General features: G+C 37.9%; 1 protein-coding gene across 1 annotated transcript in view; it reads right to left on the bottom strand.

Annotated features, from left to right (window-relative positions):
• Positions 1–17,500, bottom strand: part of TBL3 (transducin beta like 3) — an 825,158-nt gene that overhangs the window by 743,263 nt on the left and 64,395 nt on the right. The window contains exon 3 of the mRNA XM_044089118.1: positions 6,505–6,600. Within this exon, the coding sequence (XP_043945053.1) occupies positions 6,505–6,600 (96 nt within the window). The remainder of the gene's footprint in view (positions 1–6,504; positions 6,601–17,500) is intronic.

Here is a 17,500-nt window from a genome sequence, read left to right as displayed (position 1 = left end):
TCATAATGTCACATACAGGTAAAGCAGTGTCCCTTCTAACACCTCCAGCAGATGTTACAGTGTCAGGACAGTGTGCATGATTACCTTCATAGACTGCGGACATGTCATAATAGTTGTGATCATTCAGAGTCACATATGTTATGTCAGAGACATGGGACTACTAATGGTATTATTCTGACATTGTCCATGACACTGCGCGTTTCTTTTACTGTTGTCCAGGAGTTGTCTAAGAGACTTCACCTGTGTCCCACATGTTGGAGACCTCTGCTGAGATTACATTCATATTCAGGCAAATCAGTTTGCACAGCTTCACAATACGCACCTTACCCCACTTGTATATAATATCCCCGACTGAGGTCCTCTGCATTATTCATGTAAGGATGCTTATCTCACAAACACAGCTTCCCCACTGTTATGTCACCTTGTGTGGTAGTCACATAATACACATTTTCACTGTGCAGTCCATACTGTACCATACTGATATAGGATTGGTGTTCTTGGTACAACTGTCTTCCATTGACATGCCCTCATCTGCTGTACATTAGGTTGTTTCACCTGTCCTCATCTGCTGTACATTAGGTTGTTTCACCTGTCCTCATCTGCTGTACATTAGGTTGTTTCACCTGTCCTCATCTGCTGTACATTAGGTTGTTTCACCTGTCCTCATCTGCTGTACATTAGGTTGTTTCACCTGTCCTCATCTGCTGTACATTAGGTTGTTTCACCTGTCCTCATCTGCTGTACATTAGGTTGTTTCACCTGTCCTCATCTGCTGTACATTAGGTTGTTTCACCTGTCCTCATCTGCTGTACATTAGGTTGTTTCACCTGTCCTCATCTGCTGTACATTAGGTTGTTTCACCTGTCCTCATCTGCTGTACATTAGGTTGTTTCACCTGTCCTCTTTTCCTGTGTTCATTCATACAATTCATCTGTGTGTCCCTATTCAATACACACTTCCCCTGGCTGTTTATTTTATGTGGCAGTCCATGTACCCTTACAGGTGATTTACACAACTTCTGTACAGAATGTCTGGATTGGGATTTCACAGTACTCTCCACTGTACACACCATCCTGTACTGTGTTCAGACCATGTACATAACTACATGTAAAGCCCTGGTAATCATTGTTGCATACGGGCAATCCTGCTAACCTACTGCACTTTGAGGTAAACATGTTTGCTATCCATGTTGCTTTACATAGAACCACACTTGTTTACAGTTAAACATGGGACCAGGATGAATATGTAATTGGCGCTGCTGCTCATCACGCACAACCGTAAACTCCATGTAGGTTTCGTGCGAAGTCTACAGAGTTTACTGAATCCCAGAGAAGGGTGTTATATTTGTGGAAAAATGGGACACGGGTCAAAAAATTGTGAGTTGGAATGTTACAAATGCAAGCGAAAAGGACAATTTCAATGGATTGTACAGAAATAGAAAAGGAAAATGAAATTGAAGAAAGTAAAGAAGCAGAAAAAGGACACAATAAAACAAAAAGAAGACATAAAAATGATTAGAGAGAATGAAATTAGTAAAAAAGAACCAGACAGAGATGTAGAAGAAAATTCAGACTTTAGCGATGAAAATGACAAACTGGAAGGTGGTTAGAAAGAAAATTTTATAGGTAAAAGAATTAAGAATAGAAAAAGAAAATTTAAGAGTATTAAGTGCAAACGATAGAAAGAAAGGGAACGGATAGAAAGAAGAAAAGAGGGAAGAGAAAAATAAATACTTGAGAAATTAAAAACAGAAGAAAAAATAACTGGAGTTTTATCATTAAATATGAACAGTCTTATAAATATAAAAAGGAGAAGACGAATAATAGAATGGTGCAAAATTATGATATAAATGTAATACTATTAGTAGATATAAGGCTTATAACGAAAGAGGAAAGACAAAAGACTTCTAGAATATGCACAAAATACGGAATTTAGGAAGAAAAACAGTGTTCTAAAAGTGCAATTTTATGCAGAAGTATTAGATACAATTTCAGTTAGAATGCGTAGATTGACTGTTCTGGATATTAGGTGGGAGGAAAAAATACATAGAATAATAACAGTGTATGCTTACATAATAGTTAAATAAAGAGAAAGTTTATTTCAGCAAATATTAGATCATGTTACAGTGAACATGAAAGTAATTTTGACGTAAAATAAAGAAAAAAGGGAAAGGATACACAAATAATGAAGGAAGTAATGAAATGTGGTAAAGTTAACTTTATGGAAAGAAAAAGGATGGCCATACGAAAGAAATATTATAAAATAATCAAATCGCTATTTCAAACATGTCAAAAGGGATAAAAGTAATGGAACAGCAGTAGTGGTAAGGACAGGAATTTCAAACCGTCTAGCAATATGGATAGAAATTGAAGAAAATAAAAAATACATAACGATAGGAAAAGGAATAAAAAGAAAAAAATGAAATCTAGAAAATAAGGGAGAGGAAGTAACCTTACAGTTATGGAAAGAACATTTAACAATACCACTCTGCAAAAACTGGACTAAGTGGTAGATAGTATAGAAAAGTATAAAGAAAGTTATATAAGTTGTGAGCTAAAGAAAGAAAGAGGAAAAAGAATATGAAGACGTGTGACATGTGGTTTTGAAAATTAAGACTATAATAAAATAGAATTCGAATGGAAAAAAATATAAAGACAGAATTAAAAGTTCATTATTAAACAATTAAATTTAGTACAAGGAAAAAAGAAGAGGCTTCAGCATATTTATGAAAAATAGTGCGACAGAAGAACAGTGTAATAAGTCAAGTGAGGAAGAAAAATAGTGAAAATAAGAAAAATGAAAACAAATTATGGGAACAGTTGTGACATGTAGAAGGGATGTATGAAAAGAAGACAAGCAGACAAGTCCAAACATACCGGCAAGTTAAGAAGTTCACAGAGTTAATGAACAAAGAATTAGAAAAGGAGATAACAACTGATGAATTCGATTTAAGCAACTCAATTTAGCTTCAACAGCAGTTTCCGATGGAATAAGTTATGAAATGTATAAAATAAAGGATTGGCAAAAAGTTTATTTTATAAAAATTTCGAATGAATAGTTGGAATGCTTTAAGTATAAAGAAATATGTAGAGGAATTTTTAAATTCTTATGGAAAAAAGGGAATACAGAACAAATAAAAAAAATGGATGCCAATAGTATATCAAACAATACTGATTATAAGATATTTATGAAAATTATACAGAAGAGGATGGAAAATAAAATACAAAACGTATTAGAAGAAAGTGCATTTCATATTAAAGGTAGAAGTTGTCAAACTTTTAATAAGTGTAGTAGCAGATGATGTTATGAAGAAAGGGCAAGGAGTAAAATTAATGGTAGGTGATGTTAATAAAGTTTAGAACATGACGTATTATGAAAATCTATGGATAGTTACAACATTAGCAAAAAATTTAAAGAAGATGTATGACTGCTTTAATTAATGGGTGGTTAAATAAAGAAATAGAAATTAATAATGGAATTAAACAAGGACTCCCACCGAGTAGAATTTTGTTTGTTTTAATTATGAATTTAATAGTGAAATCAAGGGTAAAATGAAAAAGGCATAACATGTAATAGAAAAGTGTGTACAAATTCCAGTAATAACTTATGCAGATGGTATAGTTGCAATAACAAAATTATTTTGGACAGAAAAATGAAAGATTTAACACAATTAATAAAAGGGATAGGGATGGACATTAAAGAAAAATGTGAAGGATTGGGAAGTATTAATAATATAGCACATATATAGTTTACTTTAAACAGAGGTATGAGGAACAGTGTGTGGTATTCACAAAATATAGAAAAGACAATTGGAAAATGTAATAAGAAGTACAAAAGAACCATGTGCATTATGGAAAACATACAAATTGTCATATAAAAAGAAAGCAAACATGGTCAATTATGTGTTGATAAGTAAAATTGCATATTTAGTAAGCATTTTCATGATTTGAAAAATATATGAGCAGGAAATAATGTTCTCCTTTATATGGGATTCTAGATTGAAACCAGTTAAGAAATAGTATTATATAGGAATAAAGAACGTGGCAGTTTAGGTTTAATAAACCCAACAGTATTTGGGGCTTCTATGAATTCAAATCAACTATTAATATTGATAAAGAAGAAAGAGAAATTAGTGGGAAAGATATTTAATTGTAAATACAAGAATATGTGGGAAAAGCTAGAGCTAATAAAAGCAACAAAGATTAATGATGAAATGCAAAATTATGTAGAAAAGATACAAACATGGAAGATAAAGACTGAGGAGGTAAAAAAGAAGGAAAATATGGATCAATCATTTAGTATTAACCCACAGGAAAGAAAAACAAATAGTGTAAAAATTGGGTAGAATCTCAGGATTTCCTATGGAAGTATAAGTACACTTCCTGTTAAAAAATAACATGCCATTTAAAAAGAGAGTTGAAAGTTTGTTTATATTGTGGGAAACAGGAAACAGCAGAACGTGTTTTTGACAAGTAAGAGAGTAAGAAAATTATGGAAAATTTGTGCACAGAAATTTTTTTGTAAGTATAAAAGAAAGATACAAATATGGATATGAAAGTATATGGATATTACAATAATATTAGAAGAGAGAACACATTAAGACTAGATAAAAGAATAATTTATGTTATGTGGTTTTTTGGAATAAAAGACTTAACAAAATTATGTTTAATAGGATTTTTTTTCCAGCAATTATACAAAGAATAAAATGGTGGTTGTGGAAGAAGGAGTGAAGGTCTAGTAAAGAAAATATTGTTGGTTCTTTTCCATTGTAAATGCTGGTAAAACATTAGTGATGAAACTATGTAAATATACAAAACTGATGTAAATAAGTTATAAATAGAAAACAAATAAAAGGACCCCTTCTCTTTTGGATAGGTGCCATGGTAATTTACATCTGCCTGAGCTACCAACAACTCAAGCAGATGCAACATCAGTTTGACATCTTATCTAAAGGACATTTTACATTCAGAGAGGGAACCAGCAACTTTCACAGCTTGGGATCTGTTGGATAGCTGAGAGAGAGTGGCTAAGAGTGTCTTGTGTGACCCAGGCCTGAGAAGCTCTAATGGCAATAGAGAGCCTACACAGGGAAAGTGGGAGGCAAGTAGCTGATGCAGGGAAGTGAAACTGTCCTCTTCTATTGAAAGACAGGTACATCATGTAACACAGATGCAGGAGATGTGCTTGACTTGGTTTAGTCCATCGCATGCTGCAGGCATCACCATGCATTATAAGTGGAAGTGTACTTGTCCACTAAGGAGGGTATACCCAAGTCCTTGTTTGGCAAGCAAACATATCAGCGTTCAGAGGAAGGGGATTTAGAATTCCTAGAGAATGGTGGCCCACGTGCTTGTCTCTCATCACAGCAAGTAGGGAAATCAAAAGGCAAGATCAAGAGCAGCAAAGGGGTGGAAGATACACACACACAAACACACACGTTTCTGACAAAATACATGGAAGAATTTTTTGGGTGGTATGCCATGCATCCAAGACCCAGGAGCCAGGTATAGGACACATAACTGATGGGCAAGTGGCTGCATAATGTTGACTGCACTTGGAAGCATGTTTAATCTGGCTTTTTGTGCTGACTTTTTACAAGTATGGGTTCTTCATAGTCACTGTCCTGGCAGCAAGCCTTAGATTTCAAAGATGTCTCAAAACTGCCAAAGTGTGCATATTTCCCACAGTGCACTAATATACCACAGAAGTACAAATAAACAGGTTTCTTATGGAGACTTGAACAGTCTGGATGCACGCAGCTTTGCTACACCCATTGTCAACTCACTTCCTTGCTTCATAAGTAAGTAAGTAAATAAATGAAGGGAAGTCTACAATATGGTGGTGCCACTGCTGCTGGCACCAAACAGCAGCACCGGAAATCTGGGTTTGTGAATGTATGCTTTGTAACTAAACAGATGGGCAAAGAGACAAGGATGAACAAGAGCAGGGCCATTTTCCTTAATTAGATGAAAAGTAAGAATCTCTGCAATACAAAGGGCTTCATCAGAAGCTGGTATGCAACTGTCAATGTGCACAGAAATCAAGGCACTACATCAGTGGGAGATATGTAGGGGACACAAATCAGTGTCAGTAGCCACTAGACATGAATGCCAGGGGAGGGAGGTAGTAGCAGGCAAAAATATCCCTTGCAGCTGCAGTATGAGAGCTGCCATCATTAGTGATTTCACATCGGTATGTGGCACTTCAGCAAAGGAAGTCATCAGTACCCTGAGCACAGAAACACTAAGGAAAATAATCTAAAATACACAAAAATAAAGAAACAGACTATTAATATTAAATAAGGCTGAATTTATTAAAGAAAAGAAAACAAAGCCATCTTTAAAATAAACATTTCCACATGCCAAGCATAACGTCTCCCTAAATGCTGTTAAAATAACACACGCAACAACCATTATGACCTCTGGAGGGCTATAACAATGTGATATAGACCAGCTCATCCACTGGTGCTCTACCTATAATCACAATAGAGTATTGAATTCTTACCTGCTCGATACTCTGAGTGACTTTGCCAGTAGTTATGTCCAACACATTTATCTTTGTACCACAAGTACAGAAAATGCATTTGCCATCTTTGCTGACCTAAAAAGCAAAATAAAGAAAGAGCAGTGAACTGCTTAGTTAGTTAAAAATGACATTACTACCATTAATAAGATAGATCACTGCATTCAGGATTTTTAAAATTTCTGCCAATGCTTCACAGCTGGTACACGTTTAAGAAAAATATAGCAATATCAATCACAGAGGAATGCATGCCATGCGTGCCAAGCTTTTTTGTACTAAAACAGAAAAGAATGTGCAGCAAATTAGCAGCCCGTGCTTACAGCAGTACCCGAACAGCAGGCACAAGTTTAAACTTTATAACACATCATCATCAACATTATAGGACAAGGAAATACGTCCTGAGGAAGTCAGAATCTATATAAAACACATGGGAAAAAGAACTGGGAAAAAGGTATGGACAGAGGACAAAAAGTACTCTTATGGCTGCATAGATGCACACTGAGGATACTGGTAAGAGTGAAAAAGCGGGTCCGAGTCCGAGTGATGGAGGCTCAGTAGTTGGCAGGCACAGAAGCAAACCGCATAAAGGCCAAAAAAGAAAAGACCAGAAGCTAGCATAGACCATGTGGCTGGCTCAGGAAAAAAAAAAATACAATGTGAATCCTGTAATGAGATAATGCTGATTCCAACAAAATAATTCAGATTGTATAACATGACGATACAGAGTCTCACAATGCAATGATTATAGGTCAAACAACTACAGCTGTGTAAGTAAATTACCATAACAGTATTTTTTTCTCTGTTTTTTTTGCTCCGACTGCCTTTTCCCGCCTAAAAAGTGAATTTCTAACTGATCTGTGCTTTAAAAAGTTTAAATTGCATTTGCCTTCTGCTTTTTACAGTTTTTACACTTGTTTTATATCAATTTAAGTTGTTTTTGTATTGTATAACTGTTGTAGGCTACACACTAAAGTACGCTAGCCTGTTTATAGCATTTACAGTGTTTTCGGTGCGTTTTTCTGCTGTTTCCTGAAAAAAAAAAAAATATTCTCTTTTCCCGCCTTTGCTGAACTAGATTAGTCCAGATTTCAGGTTTTGCTGAATTCCGGACTGTGGTATAGTTTCCTGTGTTGCCCATATCCTTACTTGGATAGGAGGAATATTCTCTGTTCACCAGTGAGAGTGGGGAGCTTTGAGCAGCCTATCTGTCCCTGGAGGAGTGGTCTCAGCACTGAAACTAGTAGCTTATTGGCCGTTTTGGGTCAATTCCTATCTCTTTCAGTTTCCCTGATTTAAAACCTGCATTTGCACAGTTTCGCATGATTTTGCGCATAGCGCAGCATCGGGCACCACCGCTTAAACGGGTTAAACTATTCCTGGCTCCACAAAGTCTGCTCTTCACTTTTTCCCTTAGAACTGTTCTAAATCTCAAAGAAAGCACTCTGTTTTCATTCTAAAGCCCTGCAGTTGCTCGTATAAGTAATCTTATAAGTAAGCACTAATAAACTAAAGCACTACACCCTCTTATACTCCCTTTAAGTACTTGACTCCCTATTGGTCCTTTTTGATCAGTCAAAAAGTAGTTCTTCATACTTTTCTGGCATGTCCAAAAGTCAGTTTCGGGTTTACCCTCCAGTCCAGCTGGTGAATCTGGGAATCTTGAGGCAATTGTATAAATGAATAGTCAAAGGTAACAGTCCACTCGATAAAAGAAACCAAAATCTGTTCCCTTAGGCTCAGATTCGTAGTACTGGCACTCCAAAAACTGTAATAAAACTTTGAAAAAAACTCCTTTATTTAAACATAAACTTCAACTTCAAACGTGAGCTAAGCGCTTTCATCTAAAATACTTAGACCTCCTCAGAACTGAATCACCTCTTGTCCATTAAGTTTATATACTACATACATTCCCAATTGTTTAATTAATTAATTGAATATTGAAGTTATACATTGTTTTAAAGTGCCAGTGTGCCTATTGATAAAGTGCTTTATATGAGTGCTCTTTTATACATAAAAAATACCTTTTAAAATTCGTTAAAACATTACATATTAAGCTGTGCTGTCCACATATAATCATTTGAATTTCCTCTTATAATTAAAAATAAACTTGTTAATAAAATACAATTCAATACGTCAGTGTTAGACCTTATAAATTAAATCACAACTACCCTCGTATTTCCCCTACCCCATATTTGCTAGGATGGGTTTTATGGAAATATGATCATTTAATCCTGGCGGGGTAGATGCGTCTAATTTCACTTGCCATTTGGTTTCCAACTCCCCTAGTTTTGTTTTAATATTTCCCCCCCTAGGGTTCACTTTGGCTATGTCCACAATACCAAAGTGGAACATGTTAGAGTCCTTGCTTTCTTCCAAATGCCTCCATAAAGCGTTTTTAGTGTCCTTTTTCTTAATACAGTAGTAATGATCGTAAATTCTCTCCCTCAATGTTCTGTCTGTCTTCCCTATGTAATAACTAGGACACCTGGAGCATTTAGCAAGATACACTAGGTGGGAAGTTCTACAATTACCCTTCCTGAATTTTATCAAAGTCCCTAGTCTGCCTTCAAGTTTCAAACTAGTTGCTGGTAAGATGTACCTACACTGTTTACATGTCCCACATCTAGTTGTTCCTTTCCTATCCTCCAACTCTATCTTATTATCTATTTTCTTTTCCAATTCCAATTTCAAATTACCCCCATTCCTTGACACAAACCTGGGTGTGGGTCCCACTATTCCCCCTATCTTCTTGTCCATTTTTAATATGTTCCAGTATTTAACAATTATTTCCTTTACATTATTGGTCCAAGGTGTATATTGAAATATACATGCTCTAGTATAATCCAACGGTGCATCAACCATTGGTTTTTCGGAGTTGCTTACTTTAATTAGGGGTCCTTTCCCCAACAATGGAATGTATTTTCTACCCCATTCTTTCATCACATACCTTGTTGTGTCTTCAACCATCCATTTTGGATATCCCCTTTGTATGAACATGTTCTCTATCCCCTGTAACTCAATAACCAGGTCTTCATACTCAGATGTCATCCTGGCGGCTCTAATACATTGCCCCTTGATAATACTTTTTTTCTGTGTAATAGGATGTGAATTCCAAGTATCCATTACTGAAACTTTCTTTCCTATATATTTTAGATTTCAATTTCCCATTCTCCACTATAATTAGTGTGTCTAAGTAGGGCATAGCTAGTGAATCTACACTGAACGTAAATTTAAGATCATTGCTCCGGGAGTTTAGGTAGGCCATAAATTCTTCCAACTCGTCCCTGTCACTTTTCCAAATCAAAAAAACATCATCTAAAAACCTGTAGTAACATGTTATCTTACTATACCATTCAGTAGTAAATATATTTTCAACTTCCCATTCGTACAGGTATATATTAGCAAAAATGGGGGCACAAGCTGCCCCCATTGCTACCCCTTTTGTTTGCACATAATATTCACCTTCAAACATTATATAATTGTATTTAAGTATCAGTTCCATAAATTCCACCGTTAGTTGTATTTTGTCCCATGTAAAATTGCCTGATTTCCACATACAATTTTCTAATTTAGTCAACCCTTCCTCCTGTGGGATGTTCGAAAATAAATCTATTACATCTATAGTTACTAATATAGCCCCTGGTGTTATCAGATCATTATTTAGCCTGCCTAAAAAATCCCAAGAGTCAATGATAATATGCTTTATAGATTTGTACAGGGGTTTCAACCATCCATCCACTACCTTTCCAAAGTTGAAGGTTTTAGACCTGTTCCCCGAAATAATGGGTCTAAAAGGGGGGTCCACCATATTTTTGTGGATCTTGGGGATACCAACTATCGTACTTATAATAGGAAAATCTGTTTTCAAAAATTTGTATAAATCTCCACTAATCCTTTCATCTACCAATAAGTCTTCCAAATACAAGTTTATTTTACTATAACCTATATTAACTTCATTCCTAGATGAAATGGTATAGTGACCGGATTTCAATAAAATATCATAAATCTTATTTTTGTAAGCTTCCTGTTCATACAAAACCACCCCTCCCCCTTTGTCGGGTTTCATTATTCTTATCGATCTCTCAATTTGTAATTCCTTCAATGCACTAGCTTCCTGTTTGTTCAAATTATACTTAACTCTAGTACCATTGACTTTAATATTGTATGCATATAACTCATCTGTTACCATTTTCTCAAATAGTCCAAGAGTTGCATGTAGTAGGTACTTTTTTTCTTAAATTCACTACCATTCCCTCTCCTTCCATTTTCATTCTGGTATATCACAGCCAAATTGATTTTTCTCAGAAATTTCTTTAAATCAATAATATAATCTTCTATTTTAAATTTCTTAACAGGCACATATTTTTATCCCTTTTGCGAACAGGGTAAAATGTTCTTTCCTTATCTCATATTGGGTGTAATTGTATATGTAGAATTGTTGGTATACACTAATAATATTATTCATTTTTCTTATCCCATTCATATCTGTCATCTCGTGGTGCCTTCCCCTTGATTTTGGTAATTGTAGTTTTCTGTCCACTGATTTGAACTGCTTTGACGCCATCTTCTTCCCCCCTGGTTCCCTAAAAAAACATTTCCATCTAACACTTTACCTTGATTTTCCTTCTTATCATAACATCCATCATCAGTGTATTCCCTTTCATTTTTATCAAATGTATTGCCTTTCCTTCCTATTTTGAAATTGCTATTAATTGCCCTATTTCTTTGAAAACTACCCTTCTCCCACCTGTAAGCCTGCCCTTTGTTATATTGGTCCAAGTCGCGCTGGAATTTTCTACACTTCCTTTCAAACTGTTTGTCAACTTCTTTTTGGACCCAATTATATTGTGCATTTAAACAGTACTCATATTCTTCATATAGTACATCACTAATGATAGCTTCATTCAGTGTATCAAGTTCTTCCAGTAAAATACATATCTTTTTGTCATTGCATTCTAAAATAAAACGCATAAAAGACATGCCAAAGCCATCAAACATTTTCGAACACTCCTTCATAGTTTCGTCATCTAAATCAATGCCAACAGGATATTTGAAGAACCGTAGTCCCATAGGGACAATGTTGGAATCTATACATTTCAAAATATAACTATTTTCAAGCTGCAAACTTTTACATGATTTAAGTTTTTTACCAAAAACATATATTTTCTCTTTGAGAGTCATTGTGGAATTAGAAACGCCTACACCATTGTGTTCATGTGTAGTCCGCTTATTACATTTCCCAGTAAAATCAAAGTTAGAGTCAATAAAACTTTTGAAGCAAGTATCTTTCACCATTCCTTCTCTTTTGAGGCAATGTTACAACTACCTTATGTACACAGACCACCCACTCCTCCTCCCAACAAGCTCAAATATATGTGAGAGATGCAACTATATAGCCAAACTGGAGGCTGAGTTCTCTCAACCCAGTACTGGCGCAGACAGTCAGGAGGAGAAGGTAATCACACACACCACAAATCCAGTCTCACATAGACCTATCGCAACAGCAAACCAAACACAAACACACAAAAACATACTCGGAGGCTCTAAATAAAAATCAGCCCAAGCAGCAGCGACCTCCAAAGCAGACATCCAAGCAACAGCTACCCCACAACAATACCCACGTATCACATAGTTCACAAAGTCAGTGTGCCACACAGTCACAGCCCTTAAGGCTAAACAACACACCTAATACACTTGTAATAGGTGACTCTATTGTCAAACACACTGATGTCCCACTCATCAGGCTGAACAAGGAGAAGGTCACTGTAAGCTGCCTGTCGGATGCCAGGATCTGCCACATAACACAAGCACTCAGGTCACTCCAAAGCAAGTACAAATATGACTCCATCATTGTCCATGCTGGTGTGAATGACCTGAGATGTACCTCCCTAGACTACTTGAAAAGAGACATAGAGGAGCTCTCTGATCATGTAGCCCAGGCCGGTATGACCCTGACCTTAAGTAGCATCTTACCCTCACCAAGAATGATGCCACAGTATAAAGACAAAATTATCAATTTTAACAATTGGCTAAAGTATTGGTGTCATTCAAAGGGGATCCAGTGTCCGTCAGCCTGGGATGACATGCTCGACAAGCCACGTTGCTTCGCTAGAGACGGCTTGCACCTGTCACCCCTGGGCGTTCGAATACTGGCTAAGGCTCTTGCCACCCCCATAGTGCCTTTTTTAGGCAAGGCTCAAAAGACAAACCCACCTCCATAGACAACACAAGGAAAAAGAAACTAAGGGTAATGCTGCTCAATGCCAGTAGTCTAAACCTCAAGATGCACGCACTCGAGGCACTCCTCAGTATGGAGAATATCGATATCTGTGCAGTAACAGAAACCTGGTTCAAGGCTCCCGAGAGCACCCCAGCACTACCAGGTTATACCTCATACCATGCTTTTCGGCCCCAAAACTCGGACCAAACCACAAAAGGAGGGGGAGTATCAATATTCATCAAAGATACCCACACCTCCAGGTTAGTGGCACTGCACGAAGCATCACAGACCATCCATGTGCAACTAACAGTGGGCAAAACTGCCTTTCAGTCTGCAGCCTGCTACAGACCACCCTCCCAAACTCAGGAACCCCACTCGGCTTTCCTGAGAACACTGGAGAATATGAAGGTCTCTCCAAACACCATTATATTGGGTGACTTCAACTACCCAAACATAGACTGGGAGCACTACTCAAGCCCCAATACCCTCGCCCAACGGTTCCTAGAATTTATAAACTCAAATGCTATGGAACAACTGGTCACCACTCCCACAAGAGGGGAAAACATATTGGACCTGATCATCACCAACATGGGGACTGTATGTTCCATACCAGAGGTATACCCCTCATTGGTAAGATATGACCATAAATTAATCTCACTGGACATCCATATCCTGTCCCCACCCCCAGCCAAGGAAACCACGGTGAAGAACTTGTCAAAAGCAAACTTCACACTTCTCAAAACCGAGGTGGAATCCTTCAAAGCCCCTGAGCCAGTGGAAAACACGGCCCAAACCGCAGAATCCTTTACAAACGCATTCTGTGGACACCTACAGGAATGCATGGATTGTGCTATCCCATATAAAACCAAGACTCACTCCTCCAAAGGCAGGAGACCTGTCTGGTGGACCCCAGCCATAAATAAGCTATACAACAGAAGGAAGAAGCTACTACATGATAGAACAAAATCCCAAAAAGGGAAGGCATCTCTGATCAGTACTAGCAAGAAACTACGATCCCTCATAAAATCATCTAAGGCCAGCTTCGAAAGAAAAACTGCACAACACGTTAAAGATAATCACAAGGCCTTCTTTAGTTATGTCAGGAACCTGGGTGGCAACTCCCAGATATGCTATGAATTAGTGCAAAATGACAAAAAATACACTGAACCCACAGACATTGCCAACATCCTGGCAGACAGGTTCAGTGCAAACTCCCACCCCCTTCCCCAAAAGAGCAAATGTCTATCCCAACAGAGTGTAGCCTCCCTGACATCACAGATGCACAGGTGAGAGCTGCCCTCTCCAAAGCAAAAAACACAGCATCAATGGGACCGGACGGTGTCCCGGGCTACGTATTACACGAGTTCCAAGAAGAACTGAACCCTCACATAAAGTCACTGTTCAATCTCAGCCTTACTACAGGATATGTACCCAAGGAATGGCGTACAGCAACAGTGGTCCTACTCCACAAAGGTGGTGCCAAAACGGACCCCGGAAACTATCGCCCTACAAGCCTGACTAGCCTGGTCTGCAAAGCTATGGAGTGTATCATCATGGAACTCATAAACAAAGACATTGGGAACCTCCAAACACTGGATCCTACCCAATTCGGCTTTGTTAAGGGCAGATCTTGCCTCTTGAACCTGGTCGACTTCTTTGAAACAGTCACCAAGGCCATAGATGAAGGGAAGGTAGTCCACACAGCCTACCTGGACCTCGCAAAAGCCTTCGACATAATACCCCACTCGGGCATCATAAATAAGCTCACCAGCTTAAATATCAACCCCTATGTCACAAGATGGGTTGCAAACTGGCTCAGGGATAGAACCCACATGGTCAGAGTTGCAGGTGCCATGTCAGACTCTAAACCAGTTACAAGTGGCGTCCCACAAGGCTCAGTCCTGGGACCTCTCTTGTTCGGTATATATTTCTCGGAGGTACAGACCAACACGGGAGGACTATGGCTGACCAAGTTCGCAGATGACTGCAAACTGGGTGCCATAATCGACTCGCCGACTGACACAAGCATCCTCCAAAAGGGTCTCACAGAGACGGATAACTGGTGCCAGAGCCATGGCCTAAAGCTAAATGCCAAAAAGTGCATAGTCATCCCCTTTGGGAAAAACAAAGTGCCCACAAGTTACCACATAGGTGGTAATCCATTAAGTAAGGAAGAAGTAATTAGGGATTTGGGGACCCAAGTAGATAGCAATCTCTCCTTTGACAATCACGTTGCCAAAGTGGTTAGAAAGGCCTTCTATATAGCCCACCTTATCATGAAAGGGTTCACATCTAGATCAAGGGAGGTCATCGTGCCCCTTTACTCATCACTCATCAGGCCCATAATTGAATACAATGCCCCATTTGGGATGTACCTTACCCGACACCTGCAGCAACTGGAAAGACCCCAAATGTACCTCACCAAGAGGATCAAGGGACTCAAACAGATGCCCTACGCAGTTAGGCTAAAGAAACTCCAGCTCTACTCAGTTGCTTACCGCCTACTCAGAGGCGATCTGTGCCCGACATATAAAGCCATGTCCAACCCAGAATTAATGGACACGCTCCACCTCAGGAAATCCAAATCCCTTAGAGCTACACGCTCCAGGGACTTAAACCTCAGCACAGAAATAAATAGGACATGCTGGAGGGACAGATTCATATCCCAGAGGCTCCCTTCACCCTGGAAGAAAATCCCAATCCATGTTAGGCAGAGCCCCTCAATGACCCTCTTCAAGAGAAATCTTGACGAGTGGATGGGAGATCGTAGGTTTACCCCTGGGATCTCTTCTGTGTCCCTACTATACAGAGGCACAGTCAACTAATCTAAAAAGGTGGTGAAAGCCAAACACACTCTGGCTAGGCTTATAAATGCCCTAGGGCAGATAGCCTAGTATCAACCTATGAACCTATGTTCGAATGATCACTGCTGCAGTAACCTTCTCTATATGGAACGTAAGCTGCATATGATATAACAAATCGGCCAGCTTTCAAAGCTTCTAGGGCACCTTCCATAAACCATAAATTAGCTCAAGTTGAGCTAAATAAGTCAGGATTAGGTCTCAAGACCTTCAGAGATTTCATTCCAGCCGAGAGACAGGGAGGCTAACAACCAGAAAATGTCAACACTGGGGGGGTATAGATTTTATTTATTTGATATTTGTTAACCGGGTTAGGCCATCTGAGCCAATGGCACATTTTCAGTGGAAACTCGAAGAGAACGGCTTCAGCAATACAAACATAAAAAGATAACATAGTAGGCAGTACACAAAACCCAAGAAAAACAGTGCAGCAATACAACATAAGCAAAAATTACATATGCAGTAATCAAGTGAAATGAATAACTAACAAAAATAAAACAAAATAAAGTAAATACAACTAGTACATTTAAGTATGGTATGTAGATATGCTCATAAATATATATGTATACAAATAATGTGTGCGTGTCCGCATATATATATGTATACACACACACCATTTATCTATACATGTAGTTACAACTCAAAATATACAACACTCATTTGACTGAAAAGTTTTTGTGGGTGTAAAGTCCAAATGCATAAATGATTGAACTGACAAACAACTGACTGTTCACTTCTATGGTGTATGTAAGCAGGAGTGTGCAGGAAAATGAAGGACTAAAAAGATTATAGCGGTTAGTGTGTAAGTGGTAATGTAATGCATGCCACATGCAAAAACACTTTTTTTTCGTGGCAGAGGTGGTTAACATTTTAAAGTCAGCCACTACATGTGATTTTCAATGTGCGTGTGTGGGTGTGGTCTGTTGATAAGCTTACTTTGATGAGTAATTCTTTCAAGCTCGCTCACTGGTAAGCAATGTGAAATCATTAAAACATACAAAAAACGTAGGTTGTTTACAAGCTGCACTGTCCATGTGCTGTCACATACCAAAAATGCTTTCTAATAGACACTCTACAACTGTATGGATGACAACAGTATAGATATAATTGCTTAAAATGGGCCAACTGAAAAGTGTAAGCAACAAAACGCTCACCCATTACTGCACATTAACTCAGATGACGAGTGCTGCTGGCTGTAATAATATCTGCAGCATAAGAATCGAGGTCACTTGACAGCTTTACCATTACCCTCCTTATGGCATAACAGACACAAAACTGTGGGGGGAGGTCTGACTCTGGATGCAGAATGCTCAACATCAACCTTTTCTGTTACCTAGATGAATTAGAGTATTCATTTTATTGCTCTTGGCAGCAGCTATGCAACCAATATCTGCAACCAATGGGGAAACAGTAAGGAAGAGTTTTTTTCTTCTTGAATGACACTGATCTTACTTCTGTATTACAACAGGTCACAGATAGTATGAGAATCTGGAGACGTCTTTCAAGTATTTTTTCTTTCCGGGAGAACAACAATAAATAAACATTACGGTAAAGAGATGAAGAATATGGGTCGTATGCCAGGGTCAAAGGTTACATTATTGATATTCATCCTGATAATGCTGAAATAAGATGGCAGTTAATTCTTGATGCTACGAGTAGTCCACATTTAAATGAGGCATGCTCTATTATTTCTCTTTTGAGGTTGAAATATTATGATGCTTTTTAACAAAAAGCATCTTGTGACTTTACATTACATTATACATACAAACTTGTTTTTATAGTTTTATATATCATGTTTTTTGGATGCTTTAATTACTTTTATTGATGTTTATTGATATTAATTATGTTAATTGTCACGTGACTGGTTTTATTATCTATTTAAAGTGGTGCACTGACT

This window comes from Protopterus annectens, chromosome 12.part0, assembly GCF_019279795.1.
Source record: "Protopterus annectens isolate FY-2018-M chromosome 12.part0, PAN1.0, whole genome shotgun sequence".
Lineage (NCBI taxonomy): Eukaryota > Metazoa > Chordata > Ceratodontiformes > Protopteridae > Protopterus > Protopterus annectens.
Note: the sequence above shows the minus strand (reverse complement) of the source record. Positions and strands in the feature narration are given on the sequence as shown.